This window comes from Scyliorhinus torazame, chromosome 17, assembly GCF_047496885.1.
Source record: "Scyliorhinus torazame isolate Kashiwa2021f chromosome 17, sScyTor2.1, whole genome shotgun sequence".
NCBI classification, from domain to species: Eukaryota; Metazoa; Chordata; class Chondrichthyes; order Carcharhiniformes; family Scyliorhinidae; genus Scyliorhinus; species Scyliorhinus torazame.
Genome location: NC_092723.1, coordinates 29,232,985 through 29,256,861, shown reverse-complemented (window position 1 = coordinate 29,256,861; position 23,877 = coordinate 29,232,985). Strand labels below are relative to the sequence as shown.

Genomic DNA, 23,877 nt, shown 5'->3' with positions numbered 1-23,877 from the left:
GTGTAAGTGTTAGGGCCTAAAAGTCATTAACAGAGTTGGGCTGATGTCCCAGTGCAAGGAGGCAGGTCTTCTAACCTGCCCACATAAGCATCTGCCCACCTACTGCAAGAGGAGGTAGCTCTGACTCCAGCCTAGCCCAGCCACCCCACCGCAAAAATAGTGCGGGTGGACAATGTCTGGCAGGAGCCAGCATTGTAATGCCAGGAAATCTTCCAACTTGTGATTGCCACCTCAAATTGGAACATCTGGCCCATAATGTTTGGTATCCACCTGGTTTCTAATGGTGAGAGACTAGGAGTTGTGAAAGAGAAAAGGCACCTTGGTGTCCACGTACCTAAGTCACTGAAAACAAATTGCATAAGCACATCACATCATCAAGTCCATTATTTTAAGGATGTTGTAAATCAAAAGTGAGAAAGGGACTTCAAAATCTCTTATCCCATCTCGAAGATCACCAGCAGAATTCTCTGTCGGCAGCATGGGGTGGCCACATTAGGAAACCCCATTGGCTGCCTGTGGGAACGGAGAATCCCGCGCTGTGCAGGGAAATGCAGCTGGCGCACTGCTGAATCCCACCCATTGTTTCCATTTTCATAGCATTATCTGCTCTACCTCAGGACCACCAGCACGTAAAATCTTCCATCATAGAACTTACAGTGCAGAAGGAAGCCATTCAGCCCATCGAGTCTGCACCGGCTCTTTGAAAGAGCACCCTACCCAAGGTCCACACCTCCACCCTAGCATCATGTTTATGTCATCTCCTTAACATTTATTACTTTCACTCAAGCTTGATCAGCAAATTAATACAACATATTAACGATAGGAAGGTAAGTTAATGACATGAGCAAGCAAGTTGGATGTCAACCTGCAAAGCCTTCTAACACTTGCCAATGGTAGGTGGCAGCAATGGAAGAGATCCTTGGTCAAACATGTGAGGGAAAAGAAGGTTAAAGCTTCTACCCATCAACATCTATAGTTCCTGGCTAACATACATGTAGAATTGCATGTTGCCATAGCATAGGTGACCCCCCCCTTCGCATGCGCGGGGATGACGTCAGCAGCCGCTGACGCTCCTGCGCAAGCGCGGACTTGTGCCGGCCGGCGGAGTCCCTTCGGCCCCGGCTGGCGTGGTGCCAAAGGTCTTCCACTCCAGCCGGCGTGGCGCCAACCGCTCCGGGGCAGGCCTAGCCCCTAAAGGTGTGGGCTTAGCCCCTAAAGATGCGGATGAATCCGCACCTTTTGGGGCGGCCCGACGCCGGAGTGGTTCACGACACTATCCCGCTGGGACCCCCCGCCCCGCCAGGTACGGGAGAATCTCGTCCCAGGTTCCAATGGGTGGGATTCTCCGGTCCCCCAGCTGCATTTTTTCGCCAGTGCGCCGTTTGCTGGTGGCGGGATTCTCTACTCCCGTCCCTTGCCAATGGGATTTCCCATTGAAGCCATCCAAAAACATAATAATAGATTTCCACCTACTTAATTTTTGGTGAGAGAATGGGAGTTATAGTGGAGCAAAAGTATTTAGGTTTCCTTGTGTGTAATTCACTGAAAAATAATTGGTGCGTTTCTCCATGCACCCAGTGTGCACAAGGCAAACATTCATCTGTTTTCATCGCACATTTTACCTGGAACAGGTCACTGACTAACCTGCATATCGCGTGTGGGACACCACTCTATACCATGCATAACTGACCAGGAGTCTCTCCCACTCTTACTGCTTGCCACTGGCTTGTTGGAAGAATTTTGTAGGTTGTTACTCAGCCTTTTAGGCCACATTATGAACGCACCTTCCTCGGCCATCAAGTCCTGGGGTGGGACTCAAAACTCAAAGATAGCCTCTGGCTCAGACACATTAGTGGGCCAATCAGGGCAACTCTTCTTTGTATATAACAGGGATTGTCAGATCCTCTGCACGCCCAGTGTAGACAGCAAGCTGAATGCACCGAGTTGTTCGGCTGTTGGTTTTGTAAATAAAAGGGATTCTGGAGAAGGGACTTCTGCCTCCCTGGACTTATTATAGAAAACTAGTGCACAGGTACAAAATATTGTCAACATTGTCAATGCAATATTGTCCATTATTTCAAGGTGCTACAACTCAAAACTGAGGAGGTTTCTTCAAACTTACTTATCTGTCTTAAAAACCATTGTTTTCCAGTTCCATAGGATTATCTGTTCTACCTCCTTAGCACAACCACTAAACTCCTCCACGGGTGAAATCTAACTGTCGCGTTGCGCCTGACTTGGGACATAATGCAGCTGATAAATCTCACGAGAACCCTCCCACGAGATTTACCCGGCTTGCTACACCTTGCGAGGTCGAACCGGATCTCGTGAGACATCGAGATCTAGATGCTGCCCACAATGGTTAGGACCCAAATCTGCATAACTACACTCTTTGATATGCACTCGTCAGAGGTACCCAGTTAGGGGTAGAAACTCTGAGCGAGTGCTGATTTATTCTGGCCTCCACCAATGTGGACCAGGCGTATTGGCACTTGGGGGGGTCTCTCCCAGGCGATTGTGGCCCCTGGGTGGTCAGGCTCTGGGCAGGGTGGTACCCTGGCAGTGCCACCTGGGTACCCTGGCAGTGCCACCTGGGTACCCTGGCAGTGCTTCCTTCTGCACCTTCGGGATTCTATGAGTCTATGATTCTATTCCTCTTTCCTCCTGTGGAACCCGGAAGGGCAGGAATGGTTCCACAACTCCAACTGCTGAAGTCCAGCTCTTCCCCCACACCCCTTGCCCCCTGAACGACATTGCCAAACCAACAGACCTGCTTCAGCTTTGACCACCTGATACCGTGGCAGCCCAGACCTGGTGGCAGCCTGGGTGGTACTTAACTTGCAACTATAAAGCCATGTCCAGCGCAAATGAAGCCTGGCCTTCAAAATAGATCCAACATCCTGCCATGACTACTGGGAATATAGCCACATTGTCAAGCCTGACAACTGCTGGAATTGCACTCCGGGAAGGAAATTCAACACTGTATATGTGACCACAAAATTATGGCATAATTAAGAGGACAAGACATTGTATTAAAGCATTAGTTTCTTCTGCTCATTGGGTCACAGAAAAGTATGCCAATATTTTTTAAATAGCAAAGTGCCAATGCCAACAGGGAAAAATCCCAGCACAGCGTTCAGAAATTTATATAGTTCCAATGGGTTTGCTCAAAATGTGCCCTTTATCCTTTGATTCCATTGTCAAGTTTTAAGAGCTGATTACTCACGTAGTCTACAGGTAGGTGGAGGTGGTGTAAATGTGTGATTCTCACTGCATTCGATGACATTGCTGCCGTACATTTCATAACCTTCGTTACAGCTGTAGGTGATCGTCTCCCGATGTTCGTATATAAGTCTAAATCCTCTGACGATGTGGCCATTTGCAAGCGGATCAGGAGACTGACATCCAATCACTGACAAGAGAGTAATGCGTTAGTCTTCACTAAGCAACTAACTGTATTGATGATACTGAATGAAAATCTTCATGGTCCAATACAGCTGTTCCCATCTTAAATCAAATAATGTTACATTTGTTAATGAATCGATAAAAAAATACATTTCCCACTGAGCCATGCACGGGGAGATGTGGGGTGAGAATACAAACTAAAAAAAGTTCTGAACTCCATTAAAAAAGAAACAAGTCAAAATTATAAAAAAATTTAAACATCTTCTGCAGCAATGATAAAATCTTGCAGACTAATCTTTCTTGCACTATAATAAACAGACAGTTCAAGACGAATGGGAATTTTTAAAAGCATTATCAATTTTTGGAGAATTAACTCCGAAGTTAAATCAACAAGATCATGCAGCATAATTCAGCAATAATTGATGACGTGAAAACGAATGTTTCAATTCACTCAGTAATCTCCTCGAGATAATTGTTCTGATAACATGGATTAGAAGCCATGGGTGGTATTTTACCGCCGTACCTGCCAGTGGAATCTTCCAATCCCGCCAAAATTCATCCCCACCACGGGTTTCCCAGCAGCAGAACGGACGAGCCATGCAAATTGCTATTGACTACAGCGGGACTGGAAGATCCTGCCGGTGACCAATATAGAGCTACCTCCGCTGCAGGAAAGCTCACCATGGAGGGGGTTGCAGGTTAGCTGGAAAATTCCAGGTCATGTGTAGGTTACAGATGAACAAAACAAAAGCATTCCGGAAAACAGGGCAAGGGGTCAAAGTAAAACCCTCCAATAGCTGAAGTTATACCTGCTATAAAGGAAGATGGCCATGACTATTGCATATCAGTCATTAAAACCTCAGATCATCACTGAAAGAAACATCCTCAATCTAACCATCGTCAGCTACTTTATTTTAAGGCCTTCTCTCTGTTCTAAATCCAGGCATGACACCAGCTATATCAACACCGTGGCTAAAAGAGCAAGACAGAAATTGGGTATTATAGAGTAATAGATGTTTACAGCATGGAAACAGGCCCTTTGGCCCAGCTTGTCCATGCCACCCAATTTCTATCACTAAGCTAGTCCCACTTACCCGCATTTGGTCCATATCCCTCTATGCCCAGCCTGCCCATGTAACTGTCTAACTTTTTTAAAGGAAAAAAATATACCTGCCTCCACCATTGCCTCTGGCAGCTCATTCCAGATGCTCACCACCCTCTGCGTGACGAAATTTCCCCTCTAGTCTCTTTTGTATCTCTCCCCTCTCACCTTAAACCTATGCCCTCTAGTTCTAGACTCCTCTACCTTTGGGAAAGGCACCACGTCCTGACTGTCATAGGGTGTTGGATATATTTTGGTTGATCTTAATGAAGTATTTATAGCCTTAACTAGGTTAACTGTACATATTTATTAATGACAAGAACCATGTACACATCTACTGTAAATGATTCAAGCTAGGAGCTGTCTCTATGCTTGCTTGTACGTATGGCTCTGGCCAACACTAGACCTACACCTTGGTTCGGATCATGTGCTCTTTAACATCACAGTGTGGGTGGGCCTGCACTCAGTCCCAATTTAACGTTATATGTGCCCGACCCTTATACTACACTGACACTTGATGTATTTCAACTACCTACAAGGCTCAAGTCACAACTTTAATGAAACAATCATCATTTGTCTTGATGGGTGCAGCCACAACATAATTCAAGAAGCTTCAACTTTATCCAAGGAGTAATTGATACTCCTTGCCGCTGAACTCAATATCTGCTGCTCCATCAGCATTGTCACTAAGGCATATACAACCTACCAGTTGGTCTGTAACAACTCATCAAGGCTAAACAGATACTGCTTCCCCATGTGACATCTCCATCAACAATGTTGTGGAAATGTCACCACCTTCAGGTCTGACTTGGTAATCACTGCCTTGAGTGAAAACTGAAATTATTAAAATCCAAGAGTATATCAATCATACTCTTGTACCTTTGTTATCTGGTGATGAACTTTCAGGCACAGAAACAGGAATGTACTTGAAATTGTGGTCACTTTTCAATAACTAGCTGATCCGACAGGATTTCTTATCCAGCCTAGCAGAAAACCTATCATTTTATCAGCCACCTATTTCTAACCCTACTTGCTTTAACTTTGCATTGATAGCAATGGAATGTGAAATTGTGTTTAGTGGGGCGTGTAAAATGGATGACCAGATCCATTCCAGTCTCCCGATAGGCTGCTTAGTTTGAGATTACCCGCCGGGAATTTGCTAATTTCCAAATTGAGTAGGTTTGCTTCTGTTCCGCACAGGATTCAGTGGAAATTCAAAGGATTAGCACTGTAGCATAGGAAGAGCTTTTATATTTCAAAATTTGAGATCCAATTCACTTTACAGTTAATGAAGACACTAACTATAAATTAAGAAAGTGTTTATTTTTCAACAAATTCACTTGCAACGTGACTTTTATTTCCACGTGCAATTTTACCTATTGGCCACTGGGTTGGTGGTAGGGATGCTCACCCTCTAGAAATGTCCAGGGATGTCCTAGAGATGTCCAGGGATGAAGGACATGACTCGAAACAGCCCCGGGGGTTAAATTATAGGGGCATTAGTCTAGCAAATAGAAACATAACTGCTGAAGAGAAAAACACCTGGAGCAATTCGGATTTTGTAGTTTGGGATATCTGCAATTGGGCGGGTTCTTCCCTTGTCCCATTTTCAGTTGTTCTGGAATGGTGATTTCTCAAAACAATAAAAAAGTCTCCATTATAAGAATATTTTGCTACCAGTCCAAGTGCTTGCCATTGTGGGCTATTGACGGTGTCCCATTACAGATAGATGGAAGATTGTCATGTAGCGGCTAGGGGAACATTAAATTCAGTTGGAGATCTGAACAGACAGAAGATCAAAAACATCAGGGATTAACCTCATTCAAGTCAGTTGCAAAGCACATTGAAAAACCAAAGTTTACAGTTCAGAGCAGGGCAGGGGCTTGCGTCTCTTTGTCACTTCCTTTCTGCCACTTTCCAATCCTACGAGCAATGACCTGATCGCTTCAGTTCAGTTGCGTGTTTTTGATTGGATGGGAAGCTAAACGGAAAGGGAGATGAATACAGGGAGGCCAGGGTGAAGCATGAATGCTGGAAAATTAGCTGTTTGCCACTTAGGGCACTCCACCAGATTTTGAGATCTGAAATATTAAACATTAGGGAGGAGAATGACAAGAAATCACAACGTGGAAATGGACAAATGGGGATTAATTGATCTCTTTGGGTGTTTATGTTCCACACAAACAACCTTTTTCATTTAACCATATCAGCACATCTTCCATTCCTTCTCCGTCATGTGCTTACCTCATTTCCCCTTAAATATATCTATACTATTCACCTCAACTACTCCTTGTAGTTGCAAGTTTCATATTCTAACCATTCTTTGGGTGAAGAATTTTTCTGAAGTTCCTCTTCTATTTACTGGTAAGTACTTTGCATTTCTGGCTCCTAGTTCTGGTCTCACCTGCAAGTGGAAACATTTTCTCTGCAGCAAATTCTTTCATATTGTTGAAGGCCTCAATCAGGTTAAACCTTCAGTCTCTTCTTTCTTAGAGAAAAGAACCCCAGTCTACTCAATCAAAATAGGTATAATTACTCAGTTCTGGTATTATTTTAGTAAATCTTTCTTGCACCTTCTCCAATGCCTCCAAATGTCTTGTATTTAACACGGAGACCACAACTGTTCAGAACTGTGTGGCTGTTGGGATAACTAAGTTTAACTTAGTGGCCAGAAATCTCTGGCTGTTGGGATTCTGCATTCCCGCCAGCAGCACCCCGCCGGCATGCGGGTTTCCCGGTATCATGGGGTGGCTTCAATGGAAAATCCCATTGACAAGCGGCAGGAAGAAAGAATCCCGTCACCAGCAAACAGCCCGCCACCGAGAACACGCGGCTGGGGGACCAAGGATCCTGTCCAATGTCTCAAATTCAACCCGCTGGAGATGAACCGAGTGCTTTGTTCTCTTTCTTTCAAATAGGCTTGTCAATCAAAGTCACTACTTTGCGTGATTGATGTAACTGTACCTCCAGTTACCTCTGTTCCTCCACTTATTTCCTCAAGAGTGTCACCACCTTATCAGAGAATCATAGAATCCTTACAGTGCAGGAGGAACCATTCAGCCCATCGAATCTATACCGACCCTCTGAAAGAGCACGCTGCCCGCGCCCACTCGCCTGCCCTATTTCAATACCCCTTAACCTAGCCGACACACCTTTGGATACTAAGAGACAATTTAACATGGTCAATCCACCTAACCTGCTAATCCTTGGACCGCAGGAGGAAATCTGAGCTCCTGGAGGAAACCCACGCAGACACGGGGAGAACGTACAAACTCCACAGAGTCCAAGGCTGGAAGTGAAACCAGTCCCTGGTGTTGTGAAGCAGCAGTGCTAATGACTGTGCCATCGAGCTGCCCTATTTTTCCTATTATTTTTCCTATGAAGAAAATGATCACATTTTGTCAGGAAAGCAGAAAGGAGATAATGAAAACAAACCTGTACAATCTACTGGTAGGGAGAGGTTGTTGGCTGTGGGACCAGACGTGCGCGGCAGCCATGGATGAGGTCCATGGATGAGTGCATCGCACTGCTCAAAATACAGTTCTGATGCCTGGACCGTCTTGGGTGATGTCCTGCAATGCACCCCCCAGAGGGTGTCCCGCTTTGTGGTGTCTGCTATGCCCTCCACAACCTGACACAGCAGCGGGGCGACATGCTGGAGGAGGAGGAGGAGGAACATGTGGCCTTGTCTGAGGAAGAGGAACATGTGGCCTTGTCTGAGGAGGAGGAACATGTGGCCTCGTCTGAGGAGGAGGAACATGTGGCCTCATCTGAGGAGGAGGAACATGTGGCCTCGTCTGAGGAGGAGGAACATGTGGCCTCGTCTGAGGAGGAGGTGCCGGACCAGCAGGGACTGAAGGACGAGCCTGGGGAGGAGCTGCAGGAGGTGCTGGAGGATGGGGGTCCGGCATGCCCGGAGGACCCAGGAGGCTCTCAACCTCACCCAATTCTCATAGGATGAGACTTTGTCAGGTCGCCCCCTCCCCACCAATCTCTCTTCCCCTCCATACCCACTCTCCTCCCAATTCATCTAATTTCCACCCATTTTTCTACTTAGCCGCCCATTCCCCGTCCCTCCCATACCCCCCCCCCCCCCCCCCAACCCCCCCCCCCCCCCCCCCCCCCCACTCTCGACCATCCTCTTCCACGCTCCAAGGGTCTGTGTCGGCACTGTCAATGGGTCAATGTACAAGGCAGGAGATTGATGATAACGCGCTGCGAGGTTAGCTCTGGTGCTCCTCAGTCTATGCCAAAGTCTGATTCCTGTCTTTCTGCTGACAGCGCTCCCACACCCATTCTCTGGATGGGGGTCAGCATTGGGGCTGTTTGATATTGGGCCACTGTCCCCAGGGGGCATGAGAGGTGGGAGCGGAGGGCAACAGTGGATGGGGGTGCAGGCAGGCCCGCAGTGCAGATTAACGTCACAGAGGCTTCACATGTATCAGGTGTAACATGATTTAGTTGTCAATATTTGACATTTCCATTCCCCCTACCTACAGGTATTCCCCCCTCCCCACTGCCCATTCAGTGATCCTATCTTCTTGATCTTTCGTGGTCTAATGCTACATCGAGGTCTGTCCCCAGGATGCACATCCGAGGTGGAGGCAGCCTGCTGCTTTCCGCATCCTGTGGACTTTGATGCCCTAGGCAAAGGTCTTCTGGAGGACCTGGAGCTAGAAGTCCCCAGCTGACTTACCTCTATCATCGGCATTGCTGTGCCACCCTGTTTGCCCGCTGCCCTTGAGATGTGTCTGTGGCAGGAGGGGGGATTCTGATAAACTGGAGATCGCCGTTCACGCCTTGGTGACAGACCCCGGGTTGGCCTGCAGCACTTTCTCCTCCCTGACGGCGCTCATAGGACCCTGGAGGTCTCCTTGGGATGGAGGGGCAGCTGGAATGAGCTCTAGAGGCCTCTGCATCATCTGGCTCTGCCTGTCCTGGCACCTCCCCATTGTCTGCACCATTGTGCCGACACCCTCAACGATGCTCCTCAGTGAGTGGGCCATGCTCTGGAGTGAAAGAATAACAGAAAATACTGAACAATCTCAGCAAGTCTGACAGCATCTTTGGAGAGGGAAGAGAGTCTGGACGACTCTTTGTCATGCTCTGGAGTACCTCGGCAATGTCCACCTGCTTCTGGGACATGCACCTCATCGTCTGGGACATGACGCGAGGCCCTCAGTCATGCCCATCACAGACTGTGCCATGCCTTGGGCACTGCCACTCAAGACACTGACATCATGCTCCAGTCTTTCCACTGCGGCCATAACGCTAGCAGTGTTGGCCTCGATGCCACGCATTGTCGACATCATCTCCTGTGTCCATAGCCTGTGGGACTCCTCCAATCAGCCATGCACACACTGGAATGTCGCTGACATTCCCTCCTGATTCTCATGGCCGTGTCCTATCATCTGCATCAGCTCTGGGTTAACGTTGTCCAAAGGCTCAGCATCTGACTGGGACTCAACTGAATTCTGGGATCCAGCAGACCTCCGACTGCTGCTTCCCTTCGATGTTCCTGCCTCCACCCCATGTGCATCAGCAACTGTCCAGTACTCACCAGATTGTGCCCCAGAAGTCTGTCCAATAATGTCGCCCACCGAGGAGTGTGTGCCTGCGCTAGTGGAAGGTGGGGGTACTAACTGTGATACCTCGATGGTGGTCTCCTCGGAGCTCTCCTCAAGGCGTTCTCTTGGGTGGCAGCTGGGGTGAACGACTCTGGGTGGCCCGGCCCTTCCGGATGGCTCAGATGGAGATCCTGTGAGACAATGGATATGTGGTCAGTAAGAGGGAAGGATCATTTTTCTGAGATGAACAACTCACTTGGGACAGGTCATCTGAGTGAAGGGGCAGTGCAACCTCACCTCTGTGACGCAGCCCAACCTCGCTGTCGGTGACTGCTGTCTCCTCAGACAACCCCAAGATTTCCAGGACTGGTTCCTCTTTGCGGGTGAGGGTTTGAAACTGTGGTGCTCCCTCGCCCCTCCCTGTTGGCCCTTTCCCGCTTATTATGGACTATCTTCTCCTGTAGGGACAAAAAGAGGGCATTATGAACTGAAGCTTGATGTTTCGGGGACGTCGACAGCTAGTTGCATGTGTGGGCATGGCACCTGGGCATAAAGAGGATGTGCTGGTGGGTGCCAGTGGGTTCTGAGGAGTAAGCACATAGATCGGATGTGGGGGGGTGCGAGGTGTCAGCCAGTGATTGGGGGGGGAGGAATTTGAGGGGTGCCAGGCAGAACTGATGCCAGGAGAGAGGTGGAAACTTACCGTTGCAGTCCGATGGATGTCACTGTTTTTCCTGCTTTGGACGGTGGTCCTCCTGGTCATGCTGCCCGCACAGACAGCCGCTGGCACTGCTTTCCTAGGCGGTATTGATGACCCTGCTACTGGTCCTCTAACCCCCTATGAGGAATAGGATGTCCCATCTCTCATCCACAGCATCAAGGTGCCTGACCAGGTCGGCCCCCCCAACGCGAGGTCTGCGTGCTGCCATGCTTGTGTGTTAACTGGACTGAGTAGTGAGGGAGCGTTTAAAAGCAGCTCCCCCTTGTTAGCGGCGAGAAGCTGAGGCATGAGTCTGGTAAATCAGACAGTGAGACAGCGAGTAATGGGGGCTCATTTCTGGCCGTTAATGTAAGGCCCACTCTCTCGCCAATGCTGCCGTCAAGAAACATACCCCAATTGCGCCCAAAATGATACATAGAAATGGTTCCCTTAAATCGCCCCTGAAATTAACTGTATACGAAACGATGAATTAAGTTGCGAAGATGGAATCATACTTTTGGGAGCTAAAGCAGTTATTCCTGCGCCAGGAGGGGAGTTGCTTCTCGCCAAATTACATGGTGCCCATCCGGGTATATCCAAGATGAAGATGCTCGTCAGGACTTATGTATGGTGGCCTGGCATTGATGCCAACATTGAGAGTCTGGTGAAGCGCTGTGAACAGTGTCAAATGCAACAAAGGTAGCCTGTTACTGGCCCACTGCACCCTTCGGAATGACTGGGCTGGCCATTCGTACAAGTTCATGTTGATTATGCAAAGCCGTTCTTGGGCACAGTATTTTTGCTCCTTGTTGATGCCCATTCAAAGCGGATGGACGTGTTTGAAACAAAATCTATGACGGTCGCACAACACTGTTGAGGAATTGTGTCAGTGTTTTTCAACCCACGGGATACCTGAAGTTACAGTGTCGGATATTGGAACAGCCTTCAGGCCTGCTGAGTTTTGAAATTTCACCCCAATAAATAGTATCAAGCATCATCAGGACTGTACCTAATGACCCAACATCCAACGGACTGTCTGAATGAGCACTCCAAACCTTCAAGGTAGGCCTTAAAAACAGTCAAGGGCAACCTTGGAGACCAGAATCGCATGATTATTTCTGGGCTATAGAACCACTTCGTCCTCTACAATCGAAGTACCGTCAGCTGGGTTGTTGCTGGGCCGGGATCCTAGGATCAGACTAAGCCTGGTGTGCCCAAATTTGCTGGGGAGGCTAGCCAGTACAGTCAGAATAAAAGTCTTGATTCAGGAAAATCCACCAGGTTGTTTTCAGAGGCGGGAGCCGTGTCTGTCAGAAATCACGGAAGCAGCTCGAGTTGAGTGCCAGGAGTTGTTTTATCAAAAACAGAGAACGGGATTCTCCGTCCCTCCAGCCCCGTTTTCCTGCATGGTGCGCCCCCGCCGGCAGTGGGATTCTCCGTTCCCGCAGCCGGCCATGGGTTTTCCCATTATGGCTACCCCATGCCGGCGGACTGGAGGATCCCACCGACAGAGAATTCTGCTGCTAACGCAATACAAAACTAACCACATTATCAAGAGACTGATATCATCATTGTCACTTCATCATCCAACAGAAGTGGCAGATTTGTTTGCAAAAAATCCTTCAATAATGTTGTGTAAATTCTGTTCTTTCACAAATCATGAAATTATTTGTCACCGTGGGAATAAAGACCAATTCAAGAGTCAACATTATTAGCCTTGACCTTCCTGTTGCATGTTTATAGCTGTATAAATGCAGCAGATAGGCACTTCCACTTGTTGATTGACCTTGTGCAGACTCCAACGATTTCTTGGAGGAACCACTGGTGATTGGGTACAAGTGGTCAGGGTGAGGGGGTGGGGGGGGGGGGGGGGGGGGGAGGAGGAAGCTGATGTTCCCAGAGAATTTAAAAATCCCAGGCGGGATCCTCCATCGGCCGTCGCCGAAATTGGTAAAGGCGAATCGGCGGAGAATTGGTTTTGACACTGAAATCGTGGCGGGCGTCGGCTTCCACACGTGCAGTACAGTAAATGGCGTTTACATATTGTGGTGGTATGTATTAGGGGTAATACGGTACACCATGAATGCCGAGGAGCTATTGGAGGACAGATGCTGGGTCCCGATTGGATCTGCCGCCTACTGGTCTCTACCCAGATAGGCGGGGTATAAGAACCCGTTTTACTCCCCGCAGCTGCATTCTGTGACTGAGCTGCTGGGGAACAAGTCTGAAAAAGTCTGCTCAATAAAGCCTCGATTGAGGTTCTTTACGTCTCGCCTCATGTGTGATCGATGGTGCTACACATATCATTAGCGGGCCTGACCCGGTATTCTCCACAGCCATCGCGATTCTCCGCCTCCACCATTGCTAGGTTTACTTATGCTTTCAAAAATCGTGAAATAGGCACCGTGGCTCCTGAGGGGGAGTGCGGGAAGTGTCCAACATCACCATAGTTTGCTGACAGTTGTGCCACTGGCCGGGGGGGGGGGGAGGTGGGCGGGGGGGGCTTCTGCCCGGGCCAGTGAAGTAGTGGGGGGTGGCCAGGAGGTGGGCAGACGGGTCGGGGTGGATGGGCACAGAACACCATTGCTGCAGCTGGCAAGGCAGCCATGCAGCTGCAAATGCCGCTGTCTGCCCACTGTGAACTTAGTGCCCCGGGTCATATGGGTGTTACCTCAGACTACCCCCTCTAGGTGCCCTCTGGCCTCAGCTGACCCATCAATGGGATGGGCATGCTCCAGCACAACCAGTGCCATCTTATTGGTTGGGGTGAGTGTGTGTGGGGGGTGCAGTGTGTGTGCGGCTGCAGTTTGTCAGCCTCCTGAGTGTCAATTCCAAACCCGGTGAATCCGGCACCGATTCTCATTGGAATCGATTGTGTTCCACGTGGCACCGGTGCTAGCCCTCCACGGTCGCTGAATCGGTCCGGGTGCGGCACTATCTTTGCTTTCGTAGAACTCCACGAACCCTGCCATAGCGTCAACACTTAATCTCAGGAAAGGAGAATCCGGCCGCCCAAGGTTAAAGGGGGAGCTATTATAGCACTGGTGAGGAGGCAAGAAAACATAGGGAAGGATGTTTTTAATTTCAGCGAAGAAGACATGAACTGATGGAAACTTTAACGGCAAGAAGCACAGGACTCGCTAGCAGGTAGGGGAAGAGGCCAATTTGAATTACAGTAGATGGACATAGCTGAAGCCTCCACCTTCATCCCAAAGACAGCAATGCAATGCATGAAAAAATGTAATAATTGAACTCAATTGAGCAAAGTAAATGCCTCACCAACCTCAATAAATGGGGCTGCAGATACTACAGTGGTACAAAAGTGTCATTAACTATGAGGGAAGCTTCCAAAAGAGAGGCTTGAAATTAATTATTATTGTATGCACACCAAGTATGTGAAACTCCTCCTGATATGGGTGATGGAATGTTGCCAGAAGAGCCTTATTATTCTGAGAGCTGTCCTGCTGGAACAGCTGACAAAACCCATAAAACAGGAGCAACCAGAAACATCTATTCTGCTCGACTTAGGTCCTTACTATCAAGGACACCTTTCTGACAGCTATTTAAAGTTGAATTGCACCTTTCTCTTGAATCTTAGAACTTTAACCGAGAAAAATTTGGCCAATGAAACCAATGTTCCTGATGTACAAAACTCTTGAAAGTGGCTCCATCATGCAATTCAAGAAATAAAGATCCCGGACTTACATTCACATTTTTGGACTTGGCCAAACCAGCCATTCATTGTACAGGACTGAAAGTTTCTACCAACAATTCGGTACCTAAATAATAGGAGAAATAACGGAGTGAATTAACTTCAGTAAACCGAAGTAAAAATGAAATCTATTAGACATAGCCGTACAGCAGTCTCAGCAGGTTAATCAGTGAAACAATCAAAATGCTGCTTCGGTACAGTAATTAAGGTAAATAGGTACTGGATTGGTTAGTCGAGGGGCAGATTACAAATCAAAACAAGTTCCAACATAACTGAACTAGGTACTGGTCAACTCCAATGAGGTATACATTGTGCAGTGCCAGATAGCTGGTCATAGGAAGTATATTGATGTAATCTGGCTTAGAGATCAAGCAAAGTATCCATGATGTGGAGATTTTGCTCCACATGCTGTGGATTTTGCTGTGGAGAAAAGTATCAGTAGAGGATTTTGCATGTTGGACAAGCACCGCTCTTAAATGATGAGCTCAGGTTAAGGATATTGGAAGGAGTTAAGTTTTTCTTCTTAGTTTCGTCTTTGTAACTGTTTTCAGGGAATCTAAATGGCTGGAATTTCGACCTGGTTGTCAGCGTGTAAAGGCATTAAAGGTAGGGATATGGAGTTAGGTTGCAGATCAGCTATGATCTCATTGAATGGCGAAACAAGCTCAAGGGGCTAAATGATCTACTCCTGTTCCGAGGTTTCTGTAAAAGCTCACAGCATATATTGATGCACTATTTGAAGAAAACAACATTATTGTTGGAAATAAAATCCTATTCAGTACTGAATTAGGAACCTCACTATTTCCTTGGAGATGCTGTGACAACCATCACCTCAAGTACACTATCAATAAAAAACACTGAAAACAATTGAGCCTTATTCAGGAATATTTGATTGAACACTCACCCTTTGTTACAGTAAAAAATAGCTTTCCTTCCAATTGTTCTGCCTGTTGTCTTGTAATATCCATTGAGAATCTCCTTTGGGTTACCACAGTTCACTACTACAGTGCAAAAAAGAAAATAGGCCACAAATATTTCAAAGCACCAGGATTTTCACTTTCTTTAACTACAATCCACAGACATTTACCATGAAGTATAGTCACTATCGTAATCCGCAGAATCCCTACGGTGCAGAAAGAGCCCATTCGGCCCATTCAGTCTGTACCGACCCTCCGAAAGAGCACTCTACCTAGGCCCACTCCCTGTCCTATCCCCGTAACCCCGTGCATAGATCATGGCCAATCCACCTAACCTGCACACCTTTAGACTGTGGGAGGAAGCTGGAGCACCTGGAGGAAACCCACGCAGACAGAGGGAGAGAAGCAAAAGAAAAATTATACAAAGTGGCGAGGATTAGTGGGAATCCAGAGGATTGGGAAGCCTTTAAAAGTGAGCAGAGGACAACTAAAAAAGAAATAAGGGAGGGGAGAAGATGAAATATGAGTGCAAGCTAGCTCGTAATATGAAAGAAGGTAAGAAGAATTTTTTTCAATATATAAAAGGTAAGCGAGAGGCACAAATAGACATTGGACCACTGGAAAATGTAATAATAGGAAACAAAAATGGCAGAGGAACTGAACAGTTACTTTGCATCAGTCTTCACATTGGAAGACACCAGTGGGATGCCAGAGCTCCAGGAGAATCAGCTGGCAGAGGTGAGTGCAGTGGTCATCACTAAGGAGAAGGTTCTGGAGAAACTGAAAGGTCTAAAGGTGGATAAATTACCTGGGCCAGATGGCCTACACCCCATGGTTCTAAAAGGGATAGTGGAGGAGATTGTGGAGGCATTGGTGGTGGTCTTTCAGGAATCACTGGAGGCAGGAAGGGTCCCAGAGGACTGGAAAGTGGCAAATGTAACACCGCTTTTTAAGAAGGGAGGGAGGCAGAAGATGGGAAATTGTAGGCTGGTTAGCTTGACTTCAGTCGTTGGTAAGACTTTAGAGTCCATTATTAAAGATGAGATTGCAGAGTATGATAAAATAGGACTGAGTCAGCATGGTTTTGTCAAAGTGAGGTCATGACTGACAAATCTGTTAGAATTCTTTGAGGAGGTAACAAGGAAGTTAGACAAAGGAGAACCAGTGGACCTGGTTTATTTAGATTTCCAGAAGGCCTTTGACAAAGTGCCGCACAGGAAATTGTTAAATAAATTAACAGCTTATGGTGTTAAGGGTAAGAGCCTGGCATTGACAGAGGACTGGCTGACTGGCAGAAGGAAGAGAGTGGGGATAAAGGGGTCTTTTTCAGGATGGCAGCCGGTGACTAGTGTTGTACCTCAGGGGTCTGTGCTGGGACCACAACTTTTCTTAATATACATTAATGATCTGGAAGAAGAAACTGAAGGCACTCTTGCTAAGTTGGAGATGATACAAAGATCTGTAGAGGGACAGGTAGTATTGAGGAAGCAGGAGGGCTGCAGAAGGACTTGGACAGGCTAAGAGAGTGGGCAAAGAAGTGGCAGATGGAATACAATGTGGAAAAGTGTGAGGTTATGCATTTTGGAAGGAGGAATTTCCATAGACTATTTTCTAAATGGGGAAATGCTTCAGAAATCAGAAACACAAAGGGACTTGGGAGTCCTTGTTCACGATTCTCTTAAGGTTAACGTGCAGGTTCAGTCAGCAGTTAGGAAGGCAAATGCAATGTTAGCATTCATGTCGAGAGGACTAGAATACAAGACCAGGGATGTACTTCTGAGGCTACATAAGGCTCTGGTCAGAGACCATTTTGGAGTATTGTGAGCAGTTGTGGGCCCCATATCTAAGGAAGGATGTGCTGTCCTGGAAAGGGTCCAGAGATGGTTCACAAGAATGATCCCTGGAATGAAGAGCTTGTCATATGAAGAACGGTTGAGGACTCTGGGTCTGTACTCATTGGAGTTTGAGGAGGGAGATTTTATTGAAACTTACAGGATACTGCGAGGCCTGGATAGAGTGGATGTGGCGAGGATGTTTCCACTTGTAGGAAAAACTAGAACCAGAGGACACAATCTCAGACTAAAGGGACGATCCTTTAAAACAGAGGTGAGGAGGAATTTCTTTAGCCAGAGGGTGGTGAATCTGTGAAACTCTTTGCCGCAGAAGGCTGTGGAGGCCAAATCACTGAGTGTTTTTAAGACAGAGATAGATAGGTTCTTGATTAATAAGGGGATCGGAGGTTATGGGGAGACAGCAGGACAATGGGGATGAAAAAAATATCAGCCATGATTGAATGGTGGAGCAGACTCGATGGGCCAAGTGGCCTAATTCTGCTCCTATGTCTTATGGTCTAATGTCCAAACTCCACACAGTCAACCAAGGCCGGAATCGAACCTGGCGCTGTGAGGCAGCAGCACTAACCACTGTCCGCTGTGCCATGAACATGTAAACCTTCTGTGCAATTAATATACCAGGTTTTCTGAATTCTGCAACATATTTTCAAAGCTTTCAAGTGTAACATTTTCTGTGGAATTAAAGGGCTAAAGTTCCAGGCCACACATAAAAAACTTAGAAGAGGTATTTTAACTTCCAGACATACAACTGGGGAGATATGTGAACTGACCGTACAGATACTCAAGTGGAATGCTTGGTCCACTTTAAATGCTGAGTCTCTAGAGTTATCTTTCCAGCTTTGAGCTGATGAAAATCCTACCATCATTCTTTCCAATTACTCATTTGCTCTCATCTCAGCTTAGGGTAAAATCATTGAAAATACACACAAGTTGATAATGATACAAAGAAACATAAATGGTTTTGATCCAGCAGTTAATTTATAGAAAATGGGAGGCAAGTTTGAGTGTATGCAGCGAGTTAAATTCCCAAAAAATGGGTCATGTTAGGAACAAGTCAATGTGGTTTTATGAAAGGGAAATTTTGCTTGACAAACCTATGTTTTTGAGGATGTATCAATTCGATAAAGGGGAAGCTGGGGTTCACCTGGACATTCTGGGGGTTACCATTGACTAGAAACTGAACAGGACTGGCCGTATAAATACTGTGGCTACCAGAGCAGGTCACAGCCTATTCTGTGGTGAGTAGCTCACCTCCTGACTCCTCAAAGCCTTAACGATCTACAAGGCACAAGTCAGGATTGTAAAGGAATATTCCCCACTTGCCAGGATGAGTGCAGCTCGAACAACACTCAAGAAGCGTGACACCATCCAGTACAAAGCAGCCTGTTTGATTGGCGCCCCTTTTATCAACATTCACTCACTCCACCACCAACGCACAATAGCATAAGCGTGTACCATCTACAAAATGCACTGCAGGAACTCACCAAGGCTCCTTGAAGAGAACCTTCCAAACCTGTGACCTTTACCACGTACAAGGGCAGCAGATGCATGGATTCACCACCACTTGCAAGTTCCCCGTCAAACCAACCACCATCCTGACTTGGAAATGTATCTCCGTTCCTTCACCATTGCTGGGTCATAATCCTGGAACTCCCTCCCAAATGGCACTGTGGGTGTACTTACACTATAAGGATGACTGTGTTCAAGGAAGCAGCTCCCTACAGCCAGCACAAGGACAATTAGGGATGGGCAATGAATGTTGGCCTAGCCAGCAACATCCACATCCCTTGAATGAATAATTTAAAAAATACTTGGATTGCCAAAAGACCATCAGTAAGGTATCATACAAAAAGGTTAATAGGCAAGATAAGGGTTCATGGAGTTGGGGATAACATTTTAGAATAGATACGAGCGCAGATAATGGGCATAAGCAGGGTTTTGTTAAGTTGGCAGGAATTGAATAGTGAAATGCTGCAAGGACCAGTGCTGCTACTTCAGCTATTTACAATCTATATTAATGACTTATATGAAGCAGGTAAACTGTGGGGAGGACACAGTGGCTGCAAAGAGATTAAGTGAGTGGACAACAAGATAGCAGGGAGTAAAATGTAGGGAGGTGTGAAGTTATTCACTTTAGTCGTAGGCATAGATACCTTTCTAAAGAATAAAGGGATTCGGGGATATGGTGTACGGGCCGGAGAGTGGAGCTGAGTCCACAAAGATCAGCCATGATCTCATTGAATGGCGGAGCAGGCTCGAGGGGCCAGATGGCCTACTCCTGCTCCTAGTTCTTATGTTCTTATGTAAGAATAGAAGGGCAGAACATTTTTTAAAGGTGTGAAACTTATAAGTATTAATACTCAAAGAGACTTGGGTGTGTTTGTATGATAAGCACAGGAAGTGAGCATGCTGGTGCAGCAAGCAATTAGAAAAGTAAATTACATGTTGGCCTTTATTGCAAGGGGACAGGAGAATAAAGAAGTCTTGTTACACGTTTAAAGAAAAGATTTACTTGCATTGGAGATGGTAATGAGATTGGATCCTGGGTTGAGAAGATTTTGCCAAGATGAGAAGCTACGTAAATTGAGTTTATGTTCTCCGGAGTTTCAAAGGGTGAGAGTTGATATCACTGACATCTACAATTCAGAAGGAGCTTGATAGGATGGATGCTGAAGTTGTTCCCGCAGGTCAGAGAGTCCAGAACACGGGGCACAGTCTCAGGATAAGGGGCCAATCATTTAGGACTGAGATAAGGAGAAATTACTTCACTCAAAGTGTCACCCGGGACCTTGCGGTTCTGTGCGGAGTTTACACATTCTCCTCGTGTCTGCATGGGTTTCCTCCAGGTGATCCGGTTTCCTCCCACAAGCCCCGAAACACGTGCTTGTTAGGTGAATTGGACATTGTGAATTCTCCCTCTGTGTACCCGAACAGGCGCCGGAGTGTGGCGAGTAGGGGATTTTCACAGCAACTTCAGTGCAGTGTTAATGTAAGCCAACTTGTGATACCAATAAAGATTATTATTATTGGGAATCTTTGGAATTCTCCATCCCAGGGGTTTGTGGATCCTCCATCATTGAATACATTTACAGCTGGGATAGACTGATTTTTGTTGTCTCAGTGAATTACGGAATATGGGAAGCAGGCAGGAAAATGGAATTGAAGCCCAAGGTCCAGCCATGATTCTATTGAATGGCAGTGTGGTCTGCTCTGCTCCTATTTCTTCTGTACACGTGTGTTCCAGCAACATCTCGCCTATTCTGGGATGAATGGGGTGGGTTTGCAGGTGAGTAGAGAAACTCCGAACAGCTGTCATTCAAATCATTTTATTATTTAAATAGGTGGTTTTAACTAAGCATTCTAGCTTTCACAGTTCTCAACAAGTTACCAGAGTCAACCAGGTGAGTGTTGAGTGGGAAGTGCTTCTTTCATAATTTTGACAGGCTGGGAAGCCTTTAAAGAGGATAACTGATGAGCTCCAGCCATGACCAGGTGAGAGGCTGCTGCTCACTGCGTTCCTTTTCAGAGTGTGAACTTGCTGCTGGACAGGTGATTGTCAACTTAGAAGTCACTTGCACTCCACTCACCTTCAGCTGCATTTCCCTGTTGCGAGCGTTCACCATGGCATGGGTGCAGCTTAACCCTATACCTCTGACCAGGTATAGGTGGACCAGCAACACCCAACATCATCAGCAGCAACTTCAGTAGCAGCAGCAGCCTCCCACCTAGCCACATGCTGCTCTACAAGGCAAAAGGGATAGGCACAGAGAACCAGCTGGAAGGAAATGAGGCCACAACACAGAATCTACAGGCAGAGGATCAGTTTTCTCAATATGTTTGAGCACCAGTGCCTCAGGAAAATCAAGACTTTGTACCATTCATGGTACAAATCCAAAATATTTTACTCGATCCTGGCGCAGTAACATTCGCAGGACGCCATCGCTGCCCGTGTTAAATCAAAGTTAAATGGCCTTTCCTCCTCAGGTTATTGTTGACATTTTCAACCTCCTAGAACAAGGCCTCCTTCCCAGTGGACCAGGAGGATGCGCATTGCCAGCAACTGTCAAGGTGCCTGTTACTGGAGGGCCACCCAACCCCCACCTGCATTCCCTCATCTGGCCACCTTCCAAAGGATCTGCCTTCTGTCTTCTTCTGCAAGAAGTTAAATCTGAATCAGAGAGTTGTGAGCATTATAAATGGGTTGTGTAGATAGGAGAGAGGGAAAACATTTGTGGAGGGTCACCATGAGGCAAGAGAACAAGAAGATGAGAGTGAGGATGTGTATTGGCTGTTCAGTTGGGGATGTGAGGTGCCTGGATAGAAAGGAATGAGTGCAGTTTTAAACAATGTGGTTCTGAGGAGTGTTGTATCGGAGAACACTGGAAAGGTCAATATATGGGAACTGGCACCTGGAGGTGTTATCTCACTCACCTGTCATGTCCTCCTGATGTCCTGGATGCTCTTGGTGCACTGTTCCATGTTAGAGGGATCACATTCCTACGACAGACTACTTCTATCTCTTCCACCTGCTTCTATCCCCTTCCTCTCATTCTTGGCAAACATCAAGTCACTGCAGTCCCTCAAATCCTGCAGCAGGACCTCCAATGAGTGACCTGGGGGACAGCAATCCGAGCTTTCCTCCCCATTCCTGTGCTTGCTGAAGCCTCAAAACTCCAATGCAGTTGAGTCTTTCCGGCACCTGTTATTTTTCCTTTAATGTTTCCTTTGACAGAGGGTGCATGATCCCATCCACCCTCTCTGATTCGTCAAGGAATGAGAAACAGGATTCGCATTTCACGGCTCAATTAAAGGGACACAGTTCAACCTGCTGGAATCAGGTCCCCAATCGCTAATAGTCCTGCCATTTCGACAAGAACAAAGCGCTGAACATTTTATCCATAGTTTCAGGGTGACCGAAATTGGGAATTAAATAGTCCAGAGTATGTGACAGTTAGAAAAGATGGGCAAAATGGCAAAGGAATAAGAGGGCACCCCTGATAATAAAGGATGAAATAAACAAATAAAGGCAGTATTGAGAAAGGATTTTAACCCAAGAAATCGTGATATAGAACAAGTATGTGTGAAGCTAAGAAATGATAAGGAGCATAAACTTTCCTGGGAATGCTGTTTTGTAAGATATGTATTCTTTTGGATGAGATATTAAAGTGTCGGCCTAGTCAGGCAGTTAATCGACCCCATGTATCTCAAGTTTTCATCACCTGGACTTCCGGTGACGGCGGGTGGGAGGCGGCCGCACAATGGAGAGCCCCTGCTCGGGAACGGCAATTTCGGGGCTTTAAGCCCGGTCCCAGGGTCCGCGGAGGCGGCAGAAGAAGGGAGAAGGCACGGAGGAGGCACTGAGAAGACACAGGAGGGAAAAAAAAACCAAAGAAAAATGTCGAGGGTGAGCAGAAAAACGTCGAAAAAAAACCAGCTGGAGGTCCGTCGGGGAGTGGAAAGGTCATCGCGGGGTCACCAGGAAAAATGGAGGCTGGAGCACCAGGGAAGGCCGCACTGCTTACGGCTGAAGAAATAACCACGGTTATGGCTGCGGAATTTGAAAAGCAGTTGGCGCAGATTGCGAAATGTATGGAGACGGTGAGGAAGGAGATGAGGGAGGCTTTGAGTGTGCTGGTGGAGGAGGCGGTTTTCCCGGTGAGGACGGAGGTGGCGAGCGCAGTGGCGGAGGTGCGAGAGCAAGGGGAGGGGCTGAAGGAAGTGGAGGAGACGTTATTGCAGCAAGGTGATCAACTTGCCTCGATGGGGAAAGAGATGCGGAAGGTGATGGATACTAACAAAGATCTGCGAGGAAAAATGGAAGACCTGGAAAATAGATCCAGGCAACAGAACTTGAGGATTGTGGGGCTGCCCGAAGGAGTTGAAGGACCAAAGCCGACTGAGTATTTTGCCGCGATGCTGGCAAAACTACTGGGGGAGGGGGAGGACCCCTCCCGATATGAACTGGATCGGGCTCATCAGTCGTGGAGGCCTGTACCAAAGGCGAGTGAGCCGCCAAGGGCAGTGACTCCGTGCTTCCGTAGGTACAGGGTGAAGGAGAAGGTCCTGAGCTGGGCCAAGCAGAAGCGGGTGGTGCAGTGGGCTGGAGCTGGTATACGTGTATACCAGGACTTTACGGTGGAGCTGGCAAGGAGGCGGGCTGCCTTCAACCGGGTGAAGAGGGCACTGTACATTAGCAAGGTGTGGTGCGGCATTGTATATCCAGCGAAGCTGAGGGTGACTTACAAGCTCAGGGACTTTTATTTTGGAACGGCGGAAGCAGCGGAGGAGTTTGCGAAAGCAGAAGGACTGTGGCAGAACTGACAAATTGAGGAATGGCCATATGCCGATGTAACCTCATGACTGTATTTTCTTCTTTTTTGTATCACTGCGCGCGGGTGTAGAGACTAAAGGAGCCGATGTGGTATATATTTGGACGAGGGAAGGGACGGGGCTTTCACTCGAAATGAGAGTTCTTTGGGGTGTAGGTGGATAGGCGGGGTTTGTGTGCTAAAAGGGGATCTTTGGGCTTTCCTGGGGCCGGGCAAGTGGGAAAGGGACCCGGGAGGGGGCCTCCACGCTGGCCGGTGTGTGCCGGCCAGTGAACGGGAGTGAGGTGGGGGG

At 47.3% G+C, this 23,877-nt stretch overlaps 1 protein-coding gene across 1 annotated transcript in view; it reads right to left on the bottom strand.

Moving 5' to 3' along the window:
• Positions 1-23,877, bottom strand: part of LOC140394569 (sushi, von Willebrand factor type A, EGF and pentraxin domain-containing protein 1-like) — a 116,040-nt gene that overhangs the window by 9,226 nt on the left and 82,937 nt on the right. The window contains exons 13-15 of the mRNA XM_072481925.1: positions 15,391-15,487; positions 14,480-14,553; positions 3,227-3,412 (exon numbers count right to left, since the gene is read on the bottom strand). Of these exons, the coding sequence (XP_072338026.1) occupies positions 3,227-3,412; positions 14,480-14,553; positions 15,391-15,487 (357 nt within the window). The remainder of the gene's footprint in view (positions 1-3,226; positions 3,413-14,479; positions 14,554-15,390; positions 15,488-23,877) is intronic.